Source organism: Hyaena hyaena, unplaced genomic scaffold, assembly GCF_003009895.1.
Source record: "Hyaena hyaena isolate Hyena2069 unplaced genomic scaffold, ASM300989v1 scaffold_68, whole genome shotgun sequence".
In the NCBI taxonomy this organism is placed as follows: Eukaryota; Metazoa; Chordata; class Mammalia; order Carnivora; family Hyaenidae; genus Hyaena; species Hyaena hyaena.
The window spans coordinates 291,916-310,296 of record NW_024080700.1 but is presented as its reverse complement, the minus strand read 5'-3'; the positions used below and the strand labels follow the sequence as shown (position 1 = coordinate 310,296).

At 50.1% G+C, this 18,381-nt stretch overlaps 1 protein-coding gene across 9 annotated transcripts; it reads right to left on the bottom strand.

Moving 5' to 3' along the window:
• Window positions 1-2,916: 2,916 nt before the first annotated feature.
• SLC38A7 (solute carrier family 38 member 7) lies at window positions 2,917-14,598 on the bottom strand. 9 transcript variants are annotated; one of them, XM_039232687.1, is made up of 12 exons: window positions 14,568-14,598; window positions 13,837-13,974; window positions 12,294-12,697; window positions 11,444-11,642; window positions 11,057-11,201; window positions 9,987-10,085; window positions 9,407-9,464; window positions 9,082-9,196; window positions 7,612-7,759; window positions 7,004-7,169; window positions 6,107-6,161; window positions 2,917-4,395 (listed from the first exon to the last, which is right to left on the bottom strand). In XM_039232687.1, the coding sequence occupies exons 3-12, from the start codon at window positions 12,561-12,563 to the stop codon at window positions 3,989-3,991; spliced, it is 1,662 nt and encodes a 553-aa protein (XP_039088618.1). In that variant the 5' UTR covers window positions 12,564-12,697; window positions 13,837-13,974; window positions 14,568-14,598; the 3' UTR covers window positions 2,917-3,988. The 9 variants fall into 9 exon arrangements, with proteins under 9 accessions (XP_039088618.1, XP_039088619.1, XP_039088623.1 ...); XM_039232688.1 differs by having other exon boundaries at window positions 13,837-13,977; window positions 14,568-14,588; XM_039232692.1 differs by lacking the exon at window positions 14,568-14,598 and having other exon boundaries at window positions 12,294-12,367; window positions 12,555-12,697; window positions 13,837-14,516.
• Between the last annotated feature and the right edge of the window lie 3,783 nt (window positions 14,599-18,381).

The window sequence follows — 18,381 nt, the reverse complement described above, 5'->3', positions numbered from 1 at the left end:
CTCCCGAGCTTGCCTTCAGGGGTCAGAAAGCACTAACCTGGCTCTGGGAGAGCCTTTTGCTCACTTGTTTACTCTGCGTTGATAAGAGTACAGTCGGACTCCAATTTTATCACCAGTGTGTCCCTGAGCAAACTATGTGATAATCTCTCTTAGCCTTCTCTCTCTCCGGAGCTGTCGTAAGGATCGAGTGAGGATGATGCAGGTGAAGTGCTGGCACAAGGTAAGAATTCAACAAATGTTCGTTGCTATTCATTAATTTGCTCCACTACAGGATGGGAGCTTACAATGGGCCAGGCTCTGGACTAAGACACCAGGTGGATAAGGAGTGTTTTTGTTTTAATTTTTATTAATGTTCTTTATTTATTTCTGAGAAAGAGAGACAGTGTGATCAGGGGAGGGTCAGCGACAGAGGGAGACACAGAATCTGAAGCAGCTTCCAGGCTCTGAGCTGGCAGTCAGCACAGAGCCTGACGCGGGGCCCGAACCCACGAACCGTGAGATCATGACCTGAGCCGAAGTCGGTCGCTCTACCGACCAGGTGCCCCAAGACAAGGAATGTTAAAAAAAAAAAACAAAACCCACAGGGCCAAGGTGGAGTCATTTGCCTCCACGATAGCAAAAGGAGACTTAATTGCAGTTTCAACCTCTCCCAGAAATGTCTTAACGGATGTCAGGAATTTTCTGATCAGCACCAAGGAGGTAACGTGTCACCTGAGCCCTCTCTATCCCCCAAAGGAAAATGAGCTAATCCACGTAACCACCCCCCACCCCCTACACGCCCTTCTCTTGAAAGGAAGGGGACTTTGCCTGAAGCAATCCTTTCTTTTCATTGGCTAATAGCCACCTTGTCCCACTCTCCTTCCTGGAAACACCTTCCATTTTGCACACTCCTTGGAGCATCTCTGTACTTGCTAGACCGGATACTGCTTGATTCATGAATTACTTAATGAAGCCTATTAGATCTTCAAATTTACTCGGTTGAATTTTTTTTTTTTTTAAACAGGAGATAGGCCCTTGCTCACATGGAGTTTCCAGCGTAATGGGGGAGATATGATCAAGTGGCTACAACTATGGTGGGCGACATGGACAATGTCTTGAATATAATGAATGAACAATGAATCTGGCTGTTGGCCTTTAGCACAGATGTAACCTTTCCTTCTCTTTGTTCCCTCAGTGAAAATGAAACCAAACCTCAAGGTCTCGTCCCCTTAGTCCCCTTGTGAAGCACGGCCCAAAGCAGTCTCATCCCTCCAGCCCCTCAAAAGTACTAGTACTTCCTCTGGAGAGAGTCCCCACTGGCACCAGGAGGGAGAGGGAGTGTAACGGAAGATGAGCTGGTTAGACTTTACCCTATGGGCAAGGGGGAGCCACTGAAGACCACCCCAGCATGGTCCATTCTCACCTCTGCTGCTTTCCAACACCAGGCCATACCCCACAGACAATGGCCACTTTTCAGTTCTTCAAATACTAAGTATCAAGTACCAAACGCCAGGGCTTTTGCACGTGCAGTTTCCATGGCCTGGAAAGGTTTCCCCACCTCTCTTCATTTAGTTAATTCCTACTCATCATTCAGGGGCCAGCTTAAATGTCCTTTCCTCCAGGAGGCCTTCCCTGACTCCACAGACAAGCTTCAGGCCCCCAAATAGAACATTCTGTACGTTCTCTTCTTGGCACATACCACAATTTGCAAGTATGTACTTCTGAGACCACTGGGTCTGAGAGTGGAGCTGCTGTCTGTTTTGCTGAGTTTATCTTCCTGCTAGCACTGAGCAGTAAGTACCTGGCCCCATGACCAGGACACCGAGGGTCTGCTCAACACACACCTCTGAAAGGATGAGGGTGGATGCTCAGGAGGTTGAAGCTCACCCCAGAATGTGAGGTCTGCATGAGACATACAGCACAGAGGCCAGTCTGAGGCCATGTGGTGCCACGAAGACACAAGGAGGACTTGAACCAAGGACAGGAGCCCAGGGTAAATTCCCAGGTTGGCAGGCAGAGGCTGACAGGAAGTGGAAGAGAGGGGAGGCATCAAGAACCACTTGTATGTTCCCGTCTTGCTCAGGGGATCACGGCAGGACTCATCTCTGAGACAGGGATCGAAGTCGATGAAGCCAGAATTCCTTGCTCCACCCCCTCCCCACCAGCTTACCTTCTTCTTGTCAGTGGCCTGGACTGTGTCCCCAGCACTAGACACAGGCCACACAGCTCAGCAGCACAGCCTCTTTTTATTAGCCACCCTCTCTGGTATGAATGTGCACGCGTAGAAAAGAAACAGTAAAATACCCAGGCTTGGAGGGCAGGGCAGGGGGCTCCTGAGCTTCGGCTGAGCGGCCAGATTCCAGCTCCTTTTCCTGACGGGTCTGTTTCTGTGAGGACTCCCCTCACGCCCCCCATCCCTCGACTGGACACGGATGGGCACTGGAAGGGCCTAGTGCTGTGCCGCGGGCTGAGAGACAACAGCACAATGGGTCTGGCCCCAGGGTGGAGGGGGAATGTAAGGAAAGGCAGGCCATCCAGTCTGGGGACTCAGCAGAAGCCTATCTGGGTGCAGCCAGCCTCTGCTTCTATGATCTCACTGCCCTGAGTGGAGGGCTGCTGGGGCGGGGGTCCCTCTCACCCCTGGTACGGTGTGGGCCAAGGAAATTCTGGGAGTTCCAGGTGGAGGAGGCCTGATTTGATGCCTGGGATTGGTCAAAGTGAACAGCCAAGGGGGGAAAACTGGGAATTGAGAGTGGGAGAAGAGGGGAGTGCCTGGGTGGCTCAGTTGGTTGGGCAGCCAACTTCAGCTCAGATCATGTTCTCACAGCTGTGAGTTCGAGCCCCACATCGGGCTCTGCGCTGACACCTCAGAGCCTGGAGCCTGTTTCAGATTCTCTGTCTCCCTCTCTCTGCCCTTCCTCTGCTTGTGGTCTGCCTCTCTCCCTCTCAAACATAAATGTTAAAAAAAAAAAATTAAAAAAAAAATCAGAGTGGGAGAAGAGTGTCCCTCCTCACCCTACCTGGGGCACAACCCACATATGACCTCAGTGTCAGGTCACTGAGGCCAGGTCTGGTGGGCCTGAGGAGCTGAGGAAGCTGACACAAAAGGGTCTAGTACACCACCTGCCCCCAGTGTTGCATGAGCAGGAGAGAATGAGCTAGAAAAAATGGGGTAGGGACTGAAGAAATGCTGGGGGGAGGGAGCAGACAAGATCTGGACCAGAAGGGACACTCCTAGACTGGCGTGACTACACTCAAGTGCTGCCGAGTCAGTGACAACTCGGCTGTTCTTCTCTGTGGGCTATCCTGCTGGGGTTGCCAGGGAAGAAGGGAGCAGAGCGCAGGCAGAAGAGAAGGAGTCGCTGCAAGAGAAGCTATCAGAGAAACTCACTTGGACTCTGACCAGCCCAGCCTGCGTGGGTTTGAAAGGTTCCCAGCCTTCTCTCTCACCCACCTGTGCCACAGAAACAAGGGGCCCATCTGGAATCTGAGTGAGAAAAACAGACTTTCTGCCAAGGGGAAAGCTAACTGAAGAGTACTCACAGCACCGCGGTGGCACGGGACGGCCCCTGTCCTTTGAGTCAGAGCCGGGCTGGCACCGTTTGTAAACATTAGACTTGATGATGTCTGGAGATGGAGGAGGAGAGGGACACCTGGACCCTCAGGTCTGGGGAAAGAGAGTGAGGTCCCAAAGTCTTGGGAAATGTCAATTAGCCACGGACAAGAGGTCTACAGGCTCACTGTGGGCCCAGGCTGGGGGTGGACAAGGCATGACTCTATCTACCTCTGTGCGTCTGTATGACTTTTGTGCTACCTTTGGAAGTGGCCAGATCCCAGAGAAGCCACTGCTGGCCAAGCAGCTGACAAACTGGAGTAGGCACCGAGTCCTGGGGTAATGAGCACAGGTCCCACTCAGGACACGGTGCTCTGTGGAGTGGCCCTTTGCCCATACTCTGTCTCCAAATGAAAGTCAGGCTGGGGTCTCTTTTCTGAGATGTTCTGATTCTCTTCACCCATGTTTTTCAGGAATGGAGAAGCTGAGAGTTGGAGGACAGAGAAGGTTCTTCTGTGATACAAGACCTCCTCCCTCCATTCTAGCACTGCCGGGACTGGAGAGCAGGAGGGGAGCTCGGTCTGCGTTGTCCAGAGGTGTGAGGTCTGATTTCACTCCAGAACTGTCCCTGGAAAAGGATGTCCAGATGTCATCCCACCAGTAGACGGGAATGATGCTGGACTCAAGGTGAGCCCACAGCTCTAAGAGATGCGCTCCTGCATCCAGTGGCAAAGGCCATGTGTTGCCTGGGAGGCAGAGGTTATGCCAAGAGATCCACAAAGATGGCATTAGCTGTGGTCTGGCCGAAGATGAAGGCTCCCAGGGTGACCAAGAGGACACCATAACTGACCAGTGCCCACCAGCTGTAGGGCAGAAGGAGAGAGAGGCCTAGTTAGTCAACCTACCCATGGCTTTGCAGACTTCTATGTGCATGTGTGCATGTGTACATACACACATGTGTATGTATATATACCATATATACATATATGATACATACCTACATATCAGTTAATTATTGTAATTACTTAAAGCATTTCTCTAGCGGGTAGAGCAATTTCTGCTTCACAATGACTTTTCACACAAAGTTATGCGGGGCCAGGTATAAGATCCCCAATCTATGGGTGAGAAGACTAAGACCTAATGGAGATCATTGACAGGTCATAAAGCCAAGGGCAGAACCAGGATTAGAATGCATGCCTCCTGATGGAAACATGTTCAGGAAAAACCAGGTCACATGGAGTGTGATCCACTCCATTTACAAAGAGAAGTGCAGACATCTGCAAATATATACATCAAATATACCAACAGGGGATTAAGGGGATCCAACAGGGTATTGAGATTAAGGATGCCTTAAATTTTCTTCCTTATATTTTATTTTTAAAGTTTTCTAAAATGGGACACCTGGGTGGCTCAGTCAGTTAAGTGTCCGACTTTGGCTCAGGTCATGATCTCGTGGGTTCAAGGCCCACGTCAGGCTCTGTGCTGACAGCTAGCTCAGAGCCTGTAGGCTGCTTCAGATTCTGTATCTCCCCCTCTCTCTGACCCTCTCCTGCTCATGCTCTCTCAGAAAAAATAAATAAATAAATAAATTAAAAAAATGAATTCACAAAAAAAGTTTTCTATAATGAATATTATTTCACTATAGAATGAAGTATATAGAATATAAAAATATAACTCTTTTTAAAAAGGTTACAACCTGTTTTCAACTTCTATACTAATCAAGGAAATGTGGATATGAAAACAATATTGTGTTTTTCATCTACCAGACTAACACCAGGATGCCCGGGTGCTCAGTTATTTAAGTGTCTGACTTCAGCTCAAGTCATAATCTCATGGTTCATGGGTTTGAGCCCTGCGTAGGGCTCTGTACTGACAGCTCAGAGCCTGGAGCCTATTTCAGAGTCTGTGTCTCCCTCTCTCTCTGACCCTCCCCTGCTCACGCTGTCTCTCTCTCTCCTAGAAATAAATATAAAGAAAAAGAAAAAAAGAAAAAAAAAAGAATTGATGCTAACAAGGTCCTTGAAACAGGTGTGTCAAGACGTACATGAGTATTCATACATTCATACAAGAGAACGCTCTGCCGCCCTTAGAAAAGGGGAGACGTGGACGGATCTTCTTGCGCTAATGTAGGGTGATCTCCAAGTCACATGGTTAAGTGAAAGAAAGCAAGTGGCAGAAAAGTGTCTGGCATAAAGCCATTTTTGAAAAGAAAAACAACTTAGACACAAAATTTCATGTGTTTGTGCATGCATATGCATAGCTTTATGTACATGGACATGATGCATGCAGAGAAACATCTAGAAGACCATGCTGATGACAGAGAGCTCTCAGGTGGGGAGTGGGCTGTAGGGGCAAGAGGGACTTCCACTTTTTTCTCTCAAGTCCTTTAGGAGCATTTAAACGGTCACAACTAGCATGTGCCACTCATTTCTTAAGAAGGTATTTAGAAAACTCTTATGCTTTTTAAGTTCACAGGTCTCTTGACCTTTGCCTGATTTAAGCGCACTCGTGCCCACCAGCCCATCCCTCACCTGGCCCCTCCCTGACGGGACTGCATGCCGGGGCCTGCTTTACCTGGCTGGCTTGACTTCTTCCATCTCTGAGAGTTTGGCTTGAATGAGGCACAGCCCTGGAAGAGAAGACGTGGCCCTGAGAGCTCAGGTGGGCTCCTTCACTTAGGCCCACTCTCCCCCTTTACCAAGAGGTAGCGGTGGTGAGTAGAGGAAGGCCTCTGTTTACTCTTCACCTCCGCCCCAACTCCATGTGCAGTGGGAGGCCTTGGTCTGCTCTCTAGGGAGAGGCCAGCATCTGACAGGCTCTCCACGGGCTGCAGGCGAGCCCCAGAGCCAAAGGGGCAGCCACAGAAGGTGATTCAGCAGTAGCCCCCACCACCTCGAGGGCCCTTCCCAGGGCACTTATGAGCAGATGTGGCCCCCCAGCTCCACGCAAAGGGGCAAGGGCTTTCAGGTTGGTCTCCTAGAGAGAAATAAGCTGGGTACAGGCAGAGCTCAAGGTGGGGCAGGTGGGAGCACTTCCTGGGGATCCGGTGGCAGACTTGTGTCTGAAACTCAGGTCTCCTGACCTCGGCATCTGGGTGCTGCCACCAGACCCCGGCACCCTCTGGGCTGTACTAGGCTGAACCAGCCGGATCCCTAACAGTCAGGCAGCAACAGAGAAGCGAATGAAAGGTTAAGAGCGTAGGCTGTGCACCTAGACAGACTCGGGTCAGAAAAGTTGTTACTCAGTAGTTGAGTCTGTTTAACCTCCTCACAGCTCTGAATCAGCAGAGTGGAGATAACATCTATCCCTTCTTTTCAGGAGGAGCAGGGGTTAGTGCAGAGCCTGAGGTGGGTGATTGATAAGGCTGGTGGTTACTCTCACTGCAGGTGAACTAGGGAGGAGTTGCGGCAGGGAGACCCTGGGAGCCGGTGATGTGTGGGGGGTGGAGGTGAGGGGTGCAGGGGTCCACACCTGGGAATACAAAGATGAAGCAGGCGGCCAGGCCTCCGATGACTGAGATGACCTTGCCGATGTCAGGGATGAAGAGTGCCAGCAGCAGGGTGAGCAGGAACCAGACCAGCGTCTGCAGCACGCGTCGCCGCCGCTCCCGCCCCACGTCCTCCTCCACGGGCATCCCCTGGTAGCGCAGCCACAGGCCCTCGATCACCGCCCTGCCCACACAGAGAGTGGCTCAGAGGCCCCCTCCTCCAGGTTCACAGAGCCGGACCACTGAGTGCGTAGACTGGGGGTAAGGCCCTAAGCTCTGAGCCTGTTTCCTGTTCTGTGAAACGGGTCCAGCAGTACTCTTGTGGTTGCCATGGGGACTGGATGGGATGGTGGGTGTGATGTGCTTAGGGCCTGTCCTGGCCTGGGACGTGCTCACCCTGCAGGAACTGATGCTATTATCCTCCTGAAAAGGAAGGGTCTGGGTACCCCCAAGGCTAGGTGTTCAGGAAAGGATCGGACCTCAGGTCCTTAGAGGACTCACAGAAGTCCAAAGGACCGCGTTCAAAGGGCTCTCGGGCCCTGAGCCGTGCTGGTGAGAGGGAGCACCCCCGTGGGGTGGAGAGGGGGCTCACCGCCCACAGAAGTGCAGGATGGGGTAGGAGGTGAGCACGCTCAGGATGATGAAGGCACGGGCAACGGCCACAGCCATGTCCTCCGAGGGGTAGGACAGGAGCACATCGGGGTCCACAGCAGCTCCGAAGGTCAGGAAGCCACAGATGCCTGAGGACGGGACGAGAGCTGGCAGAGACAGTCCTGGGAGGGTTAGGGGGATGGACCCTCTCCTCCTGGGTGCACCTCAGATGGGGAGGGTGCCGGAGCAGCTCTGGAGGCTAAGAGGGTGTCGGGCTGGGACCCGAGGCCTTGTCCCTGACTTCTCACATCCTCTCCCCACTGCCGCCTTTGTCATCCTGAGCTCGCCCAGCACATTCCTGTCTCGGAGCTTCTGCACTAACCTTCTGTCTATCCAGCTCTTTGCACCCGTCTCCTCACCATCCAGGTCGCAGCTCCAGTGTCCCCTCCTCAGAGAATGTGCCCACCCTGCCCATCCACAATACCCCCTGGCCCTGGGCGCTCACTCACAGCACCCTGCTCTCTTTTCCTCAGAACTCTCCTCTCTGTTTTTTGTCCTCCTTTTACACTTGTTCATTGTGTCTCCCCAGCCAGAACACGAGCCCCAGGAGGCCAGGGACTCGGCCTATCTGCCCCTCTTGCTCCTGGCTTTGTCTTCAGAGGTAGAACAGTGCTGCCCAATAGCACCTGCGGAAGGAATCACAGGGCCTGGTCTTCCTGTCCTGCTCTGTCATCCGAGCCATTCCCTGCAGGGTGCCCACGGCCATGTTTGGTCGAGAAGTGCCCCTGCTTGAAATGCTTCCTCTCTGGCTCCCCACAGTCCTCAGCCCCAACTGGACCTACCCCATTCCCTGTATGGCCTCCCTGCCTGACCCCCCCCCCCACCCCCAACTCACCCCACTCCAGCTGCATAGCCCTGTCTGTCCCTGCATCAGGGGCCTGGCATTTCCCGCCTCTGTCTGGAATGCTCTTCTGTCAGCCCTTCAGATGCTGGCTCCTCATCACTGGGGCCTCCCTACATGCCACCCCCTCAGACAGCAGCCTCCTGTGAACCAGGGTGGCTGTCATCACCTCTCCTAGTCCCACTCATATCTTCCCTGTCTCACTATCGTGGTGGCACTCACCGTCTGGATGTCCTAACTGATTCCTGACTTACTCTTCTAAGACTCTCTGGCTAGACTGTCAATTCCAGGAGAGCAAGTCTGTCAATCTTCATGGCATCCCCTGTGCTGGGAATGGTTCCTGGCACTAACTAGGCACCAACTGAGTGCTGCCAAGCGAACGGATGAATATGTCTCTCTCATTTGGGTGGGAGAAGGCCCAAGGCAGCCCAGGTTCAAGCCAATGCTGACCCAAGTGTTTGATATGCTGGGAATGCAGGGCTGTCTCCAGGAAAGCTGGGCCAGAGGACTTGGAGACAAAGACAGAAAGTGGGAGCACTCCAAGCCCAGCTGTCAGAGGGGAGCACTCACCCGTGCCCATGTAGACAGCGAGGGCTATGACCATGGCGGCTGTCACCACCCCACCCCAGGTCTTCACTTTGGGCTGCCGCATGCTGTTGAAGACTGGCACACTGCTCACGTGGCACTGTTAGGGTGAAGGTCACAGTTATGGTGAGGAAGTGACCCCTTCCCAGTTTCCAGAGGGAGGCAGTTTGGGGACCAAGGCCCCAGGGACAAGTCCCAGTGGTCTGACCTGTCTTTCCTCCCAGGATGTCCCCATCCCCCCCTGCAATGTGGGTTCCCACCCAGGGTGGGGAGTGAGCTAAGAGGACAATAGGAACCTTGCAACTGGCACCTGAAATCCGAAGCAGATGGTGGGCATAGCATTGAACACGGCGACCCAGGAGGCTGGCCTGTGGACAAACACAGAAGAGTCTGCTGCCTGTGAATCCCACAGAGCCACCAACCGCCCCGTGTCCTTACTCTTCACTCAGACCGACATGGCCTCCTCCAACCACTATTCTACACACTCAACCCCCGTAAGTCTGGAAACAGGGAGAGGGAGAGGGCACCTCTCCATTTCACAGGTCAGTAAACTGAGGCACTGGAAGACCCTCCTGGGACCCAAATCCAGAATTTCTGGTTCCTGCACTGGAGCTTTTGCTTTCCTTTTTCTTTCAAAAACAGGAGACTTAAAAGTTGCAGAGATGTGCAATTCCACCCTGGCAGTCTCCATAACTCAAGGCCGAGTCTCACAATGGCTCGTTGGTTAGATGCTGGATATTGGTTCTCACTCTTGCCTCCTTCCTCCAATGACCAACAAGTCACGTGTGGTGAGCCAATAGGCTTTAAGCAGAGCACCTCTATGGCCTTTAGATGTCTGACCCAGCACCTCCTGGAGCCCAAGCAGTGCATTCCTCAGGGCTCTTACCCACCTAGTCAGGATGTCCCCTGGGGTCATCTCTTTATCTGGCCAGATATATTTGATGATGATGATGGCAGTGACATACCAGGTGCCCACGACGCTCAAGAAGCTGCCAGAAAGAATGGTTTGAGTTTCCTCTTCCCCAGCCCTGGTTGCCCTCTCTCTGACTCCACCCCAGGGGTTATCCACCCGCAGCACTGGGAGACCATTCCAAACAAACCCTCGAACAGTGCATGAGACATAAGCTTTAGAGGGGCGCCTGGCTGGCTCAGTCAGAAAAGCATGGGACTCTGGATCTTGGGGTCATGAGTTTGAGCCCCAAGTTGCGTGTATAGATTACTTAAATAAACTTAAAAAAAAAAAAAAAGTTTTAAAGAAATCAGTCACAGCATGGAGGGAGCTGGACCCCAAGAGGGGACCAGACTAACATTTCTGACCATTAGGAAATGCCCTGGTTCAGCTCCACGGCTCAGAGGTCTGGGCTTAAAGCAAATGTGTTTCTTCCATCAGTGCAGCCCCCACTTGGTGGCTGCGGCAAGCAGGGCCTTTGATTACTAGGAGACACCGGAGGTAAAAGGGTTGAAGATTCATGTACTGGGATGTCAACATTAAAGGGGACCTTGGAAACAGCTGAGTGTGACCCTGTCAATTATGGATCACAGGAAACGGCTCAGAATTACACAGGTTTTCAGCCCCTGAGCCGGGAAGCCAGTCCTCTCCCTTCAAACTACGCTGCATGGAAGATGGAGCCATGCTTGACAATTCCAAATGATCAAAAATCCCATCCTCCCTGGGAAAGCCAAGGCCCTGGCCTGGAAGCTGCCTTTGGACTCCTGATTATCACCTGTCTCTTATTTGACAAGGACATTGGAACAGAATCTCTTACTGATGCAAAGGGCCACTGTCTCCCTTGATGCAGACACAAAAGGAAATCTTAGGCTGGGAGCCTTGCGAGCCGTGGTCCAGCCTGCCTTGCTCACTTTTGCTGCCCCAGGAGAGGGTTCTCCAGCAGCGCCTGGCTCTTTAGCTGTCTGTGATTAGGGCTTCTGTCTGGCTTGGGTTGGGGTGGGGCCTCCGAACCTGGCGTATTTCTGAAAGCCGATCTCTCTGGGGATGGAAAGGGGCAGGATGAAGAGGAAGGCAGTGAGGCTGATAGTGAACTTCCGGTCTGTGTACCAGGAGCTGCTGCCGGCCCCCTCAGGCTCCTTTGCCATCACAGCTATAACTGCACAGGGAGGGAGGAAGAAGGGAGTGTCATGCCAGGCTCCTGCAAGGCTGCGGCCCTTCTGTTCTGTGGAGCCTCAGGGCCTCCATCTGTCTAATGGGCTCAGCGGCCAGGAGGGGGGATTTGCAGAAGAATGCTGGACCCAGGCTAGGCCTTGGGCAAGTGTTCATGCCCATTCCCTCCATGCAGGACCCCCAGGGCCGAGAGGGAAGGATGAAGCAGCTACTGCGGGGGAACCTCACTCTTGTCTTGTTGGTCTCCGATGATGATGAGGAAGGCGATGCAGGTGCCAAAAGTGTAGATGGCGATGGTGACCTCACACAGCACTCCCGTCAGCTTGCCACACACGGCCCACACCACCTCCTGGTAGGTCCTCTCATTGCTGGCCTGGGAGCAGTAGGCCAGGATGACTAGGCCACTGATGATGAAGACCAGCATGCCCTGCAGGCAGGACAGAGCCACAGGGTGTGCGACAGGCCTGGCAGCAAAGCGCAGCCTGCCGTTGCTCAGCGTTTATTAGGCCAATGCCCAAAGCCGGTTTGGTAAATAAATCTCATCTTGCAGGCAACTTTACCAGATTGCTGGAGGCTGCCGAGTTGAGACTTTCTTTAAAAACAGAAGAGATTTTGTGGAAAATTTCAAACATATGCAAGAGTAAACAAGATGGTATCATGAACCCCCATGCACCCATCACTCAGCTTCAAAAATAACCAACTCGTGGTCCATCTTGCCTCCCTCTCCCACTCTGGATTATGTTGAAGGAAATACAAGCTATCAAGTCATTTCACCAGTAAATATTTCAGCATGTAGTTCTAAAAGATAAGGGCCCACTCATTAAACATTAACTACAAGATTATTAAATATACAGTTGTCCAAACTTCCCCGGCTGCTGGGAAGCCTTCTGAAGCCTCATGTGGGCTCAGAGGGAAGAATGCTGGGATAGATTAATAATGTCTGCCAAGTGTGAGGGTGGGGGCAGTGGTAGCCTGTGTCACTGACTGACTATCCCTGATGCAAAGCCTCCCTTCTAAGGTAAAGAGTCCAGACCCAACACCTGGACTGCATTTCTGCCCTTCTGGACAGTGCACTCACCATCTGCAGTGTGATGCCCGCTGCGACGCCCCCTGCTGTGCTGAAGGCTGCTGGGAAATTGAGCAGCCCTGCACCTAGGCAGGCATTGACGACGATGAAGATGGCCCCAATTGTGGAAGTAGTGCCTCTGCCCAGACCCTCAGGAGAGGCCTCCCCTTCACTCTTGGGGGCTGTGTCCACGCAGGGACTCTGCAGCAGACGGGCCCGCTCCCCGGAGTCTGTGCTCAAGCCCCACTCGCCGAGGTCATTGTTGATGCTGACCTGGGCCATGGCCCTCGGAGCCCTCTTCCCACGGGGTCTGTGGATTCTGCCTCACAGCCACATCCCCTGGGCAGCTGGAGGGTGGCACCAGCCTGTTTGGGACTGTTATCCTAGGAGACCTGTGAGCTCCGGCTCTTCACAGCCTAGAGGGGAGAGACGGGTACTACTGTTATCCTGAGATGGGCAGAGAATGCTGAAACATTCCCAAGGTCAGATAGCTGAGATTCAAATCCAAGTGTGCCTCTATGCAGAACAGTGCATTTGGATGCCACAGTGTAGGGTGGCAGAGACAGAGATATATCTGATGCAAATCCTGCCTGCTTCGGGCTTAGAGACGCATAGGTAAATAAGATCTAAACATAAGAGAGAGGAATACTAGCATATCACTGAAGAGAGGCTACACTCCAGTTGGGCGGGAGTACCTTGGCCGGATCTTATCTCATTCATTCCTTATCTGAATGGTCCTTATCTGAACCTTATCACAGTGGTCTTAAGGTTCAGGGAGATCATACCATTGAACCAGGGTCATATACTAGCAAGAGGCAGAGCAGGATTTGGATCTAAATCTATCTGGCCTCCCAGCCTGTTTCCACACAACAGGATCACAAGAGCAGCCCTCACCTAGAAGTGTGGGTATTTCAATGTATTACAGTCCAACGTACTGTACTCTGGCCCAGAGTCTAAATTCTGTGTAGCTTTCGAAGGCCTTGAAAATTCAAGGCTAACTCTCACTCTCCTCCCTCGTGACTGACCTAACTGCTACCTATCAGAGAAGCATCCCTCTGATGCTCTCAGCACACTGAGGGGTTTAGAATGGCTAATGAGATCCCCTCTGAGTAGGTGGATGCTTCTCATTGCTTCTCCTAGCGATGGCTGAACAAAGGTGGAAACGGTACACTCATGAGAGGGAAAAACGAGAGTCTGTATGCTCTCAGACATCTGTCACCAAGCATGCAACCAAGGGACACAGCTCTAGAGTAAATATCTCTCTGCTGGCTCCAAGTCCAGAAAGATCAGATGCCACAGTGCTTCCTCTTACGCAACCTGTTACTCATCCAGTAGCACAGGAAAAAAAAAAATCAAATCTGTGAGTAGTGGAGGCAGAGAGAGTTCTGGGCTTCCAGGTTCCCAGCATAGCTCAAGAAAGAGCCCTGCAAAGTCACTGCTCCCAGAGCTGTGAGATCCCCTCCTTCACCCTGCTCACATTTCAGAGGACTCTGCACTGGTCCAAGCTCTCTCAGCTCTCCCTCTGAAGTCCCCCGTACCATTACCCACACCTTACCTTACCCTTCTGCTTGATGGGCTATGGTGGAGGGTGTGTTGCTCCTTAAAGTGCCTTCTTTCCGAAGATCTGGGATCTGATTTTCCTCACTTTCCTCTCTGGCCCCAATTTCTTCCTTCTGAAGACTTTATCTAAATTCTGCTGTCAGCGGAGAGAAGAGTTTGAGCTGTTTTGCACTGCTCAGCAGAACGTCAGCAGCTCTGATGCTAACTCAATAATGGAGCACCAGATCAGTTAGGGGAACAGGCTCAGGGAAGGAAAGAAGCTAGACTAATGTCATAGCAGATAGTCGGCATAACCAGAGGGCTGATGTCCACAGGCTCAGGCCAGAGCTGTAACCATTGCTGTAGGCCCCCTCAGATCCCAACCGGAGCGGGTTCCCCGTCCAGTCTGGGGCTGGATCCCAGAAATACGCAGGATGGGCTGTCCTGGGAGGTGGGTTAGGGCGCACCCGGCGCGGAGGGGAAGATCCCCAGGCCCGAAGCGAGGCGAGCGGGCTGCTGTGAGGTAAGCTAGGAAGGCGCTCCAGGACTGGATCCGGGCCTAGCACTAGGTGGAAACAGTCCGAGCTACCGCGCGGCAAAGCCGGTCCTCTTGAAGGCTGGCGGGGGACCCAGAGCGCCGGGCTTCGGAGCCCTGCAGGGAGTGGGCAGGGCTCTGCGACAGCGGGGGTCCGAGACTTAACGCCCCTACCCTCTGCCGCCTCCACCGTCTCCCCTCCAACCACCTACCTAAGGTGCTTCCCACCCGAGCCGGCTGCAGAGACACGTGAGCCGTAGTCACATGACGGCCAGGGCTCAGGCGGGCCGCGGGAGACGCTGGGAGTTGTAGTTTCCTGCAGGCTTTAGTTTTGGACGGCACCGGCTCCCTGAATCCTCAATCCCACGTTGCCTCGAGCCACTCTCTGCTCCCACCGCACCATGCTTATCCTGTTAGTTTTTTAATATATATATTTTAAAATATTTACTTTTGAAAGAGAGAGACAAAGCGTAAGCAGGGAGGGACAGAGAGACAGAGAGAGGGAGACACAAGAACCCAAAACAGGCTCCATGTTCTGAGCAGTCAGCACAGAGCCCGACATGGGACTCGAACCCACCAACCATGATATCATGACTCGTGAGATCATGGCCAGAGCTACGCAGGGACTCCTATCCTGTTTTAACCCTGGTCTCTTAGTGAAAATGAAACACTCCTCCTTCCTCTTAGGAAGAGCATTAGGAGCTTTGGTGTCTTTGCCAGTTCCATGAATCTGACAAAAGTGATTTGGTCTCCCTATCCTCCTGTGTCTCCCTCCTGGGCTTCAGGCCTGCAACTAGTGACCCTGGAGTTTCTTTCACAGAAAGTGAGGGACCACCTTTACCTACTTGAGCTATATGGTCTTTCCTGTGAGAGGACTGGTCTGAGTATTGTTCGTGGTCATAACCTCAGGGCCTAGATGCTAAAACAGTTTCTGAGGTATCTTGTTACTCATATAAAAAAAATTTTTTTTGGATGAAGGTATCTCATTCAATCAGTCTCTCTCTCTATCTCCCACTGTTCCTCCCCTGCTTGGACATGCACACTTTCTATAAAAAACAAACAAACAAACAAAAACTGACACAAAGAACAGTTACAATATCACACCCAGTGCTCTCACACAAAATGTTATCAAGAAAATCACTGCCTTCTCTACCTCAAGCCAACTTGGACAGTATATTGACATTGACATAATCTACTGATCATATATAGATTTACTCAGTTATATTTATAGTTCTATGTTTATGTTTAGGTGTGTAGTTTCTTTTATAATTTAATCACAGATGTAGGGTTTATACATTCACATCACATACAAGGTTACTGAACATTTCCATCACCACAAGGACCCTTCCTGTTAATCATTTATAACCATACTCACCTCCTTCCCGTAAGGCCCCCTCTTCCATAACGCCAGTAACCACTAACCTATTCACCATTTCTAAAAGTTTGTCATTTCAAAAATGTTACAAAATGGAATTGGTCTGTAACTTAGGACTGGCTTTCTGTACCTAACATAATTCCCCAGGGACACATCCAAGTTGTATATGTTTTATTATAGAGTAGTATTTCATGGTGTGTATGTACCACTTTGTGAGGATATCTGAGCTGTTTGCAAGTTTTTTGTTTTTTGGTTTTTTTAAATTTAAGAAACTGCTACACCCAACAGGGAGCTCAAATTCAATCCTGAGATCAAGTATCCTATGCTTTTCCAACTGAGCCAGCCAGGCATCCCTACAAGTTTTTCAAACAAATAACTTTATTGAGCTTCATTATGCACTTTACCATAAAATTCACAGTTTTAAAGTGGTGTTTACTATATTCAGTTTTGCAATCTACACAATCTCAGAGCATTGTCATCACTCTCTTAAACACTCTGTGATCATTAGTAGTCACTTTCCACTCCTCCTTCCCGTAAGCCCTTGGAAACCACAAACCTACTCTGTGCTTCTATGGAGTCGGCCAGTCTTGTCATTTCATAAAAATAGAGTCATATATGACTTTTTGTCGAATATAGGATTTTAAAAAAATTTTTATTTATTTTGAAAAAGAGAGAGAACAAGTTGGGGAGGAGTATAGAAAGAGGAAGACAGAGAATCCCAATCAGGCTCCATGCTGCCAGCACAGAGCCCAGTGCAGGGCTTGAACTCACAAACCATGAGATCATGACCTGAGCAGGAACCAAGAGTGAGACACCGACTGAGCCACCTAGGCACCACCCCTCCTTTTTAAAAGTAGATCCATACGCAATGTGGGGCTTGAATTCTTGATCCTGAGATCAAGAGTTGGATGCTCTACCGACTGAGCTAGGCAGGTACCTGTGACCATTTTTTTTTTTAATATTAGAAAAGAACAATTAAAAAAAAAAACAAATTACTTAAGGTAAAAGTGGACATAGTCGTAAGTGATCCTCAAACAGGGAATGAACATCTAGGATTTTTAAATGCATCCAAAGAACATCCATCTCAGACAGAGATTGAGATATGTGACCTTCTTATCACATACATTTTGCCTTCTTTCACTTGGCATACTGTTTTCAAGATTCACCCACGTTGAAGAATATATTAGCACTTCATTCCTTAAAAATTTTTTAAATGTTTATTTATTTTTAAGAGGGAGAGCATAAGTGAGGAAGGGGGAGAGAGACAGAGACAGAGAGAGAGAGAGAGAGAGAGAGAGAGAGAGAGAAACAAAGAGAGAGAAAAGTGGAGAGAGAGAAAACTCCAGCAGGCTTTACACTGTCAGTGCAGATCCCAGTGCAGGGATTGAACTCATAACTGTGAGATCATGACCTGAGCTGAGGTCAGACAGTTGACTGACTGAGCCACCCAGGTGCCCTGCATTTCATTCCTTTTTCTTGCTAATTAACATTCTGTTGTAGGACTATTCCACATTTAGTTTTTTCATTCACCAGTTGACTGGGTATTTATGTTGTTTCTACTTTTTGGCTGTTGTGAATAACTGCTATAAACACTCATATACATTTTTGTGTGGATGCATGTTTTCATTTATTTTGAGTATTTACATAGGAGTAGAATCCTGGTTCAAATGGTAACTTATATGTTTAAACTTGGGAGGAACTGCCATATTGTTTCCCAAAATAGCTATACCATTTTTACGTTCCTATGAAGTTCCAATTTTCTCCACATCCTTGATAACCCTTGTTGTTGTTTGATTATACCCATCCTAGTGGTTATAAATGTATTCTCATTGTGGTTTTAATGTGCATTTCTCTGATGTTAGCATCTTTTCATTTGCTTATTGTCCATGAGTATGCCTTTTCTGGACAAATATCTATTCAGACTCCTTTTCCAGTTATTAATTGGGTTGTCTATTATTCTTCTTAAAGTTTTTTTTTTTTTTTTAAGTAGGCTTCAGGCCCAATGTGGGGCTTGAACTCATGACCCTGAGATCAAGACTTGCATGCTCTACTAAGCCAGCCAAGTGTCCCTCTTTACTGTTGATTTCTAAGAGTTCTTTATATATTCTCTATACAAACTTATCAGATACATGATTCACAATACTAATCTCAACAGTTTTTCTAAGATTGTCATTTAATTTTTAAAAATTTATTTTAGAGAAAGTATGAGCAGGGGAGAGGGGCAGAGAAAGAGAATTCCAAGCAGGCTCCACACCCAGCATAGAGCTGGATGTCAGGGCTCAATCCCACAACCCTGGGATCATGACCTGAGCTGAAATCAAGAGTTGGATGCTTAACTGACTGAGCCACCCAGGTGCCCCTGGACTTTGGTTGTTTAGATGTAAGCTTGAAGCAGTCTAGTCTAATGGTACCCAATGGCTGGCCCATGGGTCAGTTATATCTGAACCACCAAAAAGTTTTCTTTTTATTTTAAAAAATAGATCACCAAGCCTTATCTCGGACATATTGAATCAGAATGCCCAAAGGTAAGACCAGGGAACCAAAATTTAAAAATCAATCCAGTTTTGGGGACTATTATACCTTAAATTATAACAGAACAAAGGCAAGACTATTCTGGGTAGGCAAACAAACTCCTCCAACAGTTGTAAGAA

Bases quoted from the DNA above. Each gene is read 5' to 3' on its own strand.
- SLC38A7 (XM_039232687.1), bottom strand. From the start codon at position 12,563: ATGGCCCAGGTCAGCATCAACAATGACCTCGGCGAGTGGGGCTTGAGC. The intron at 9,197-9,406 runs GTGCCAGTTGCA...TCACCCTAACAG, and splicing joins CCATCTGCTTCGGATTTCAG to TGCCACGTGAGCAGTGTGCC. The intron at 6,162-7,003 runs GTGTGGACCCCT...CTTCTCTTCCAG, and splicing joins CTTCATCTTTGTATTCCCAG to GGCTGTGCCTCATTCAAGCC.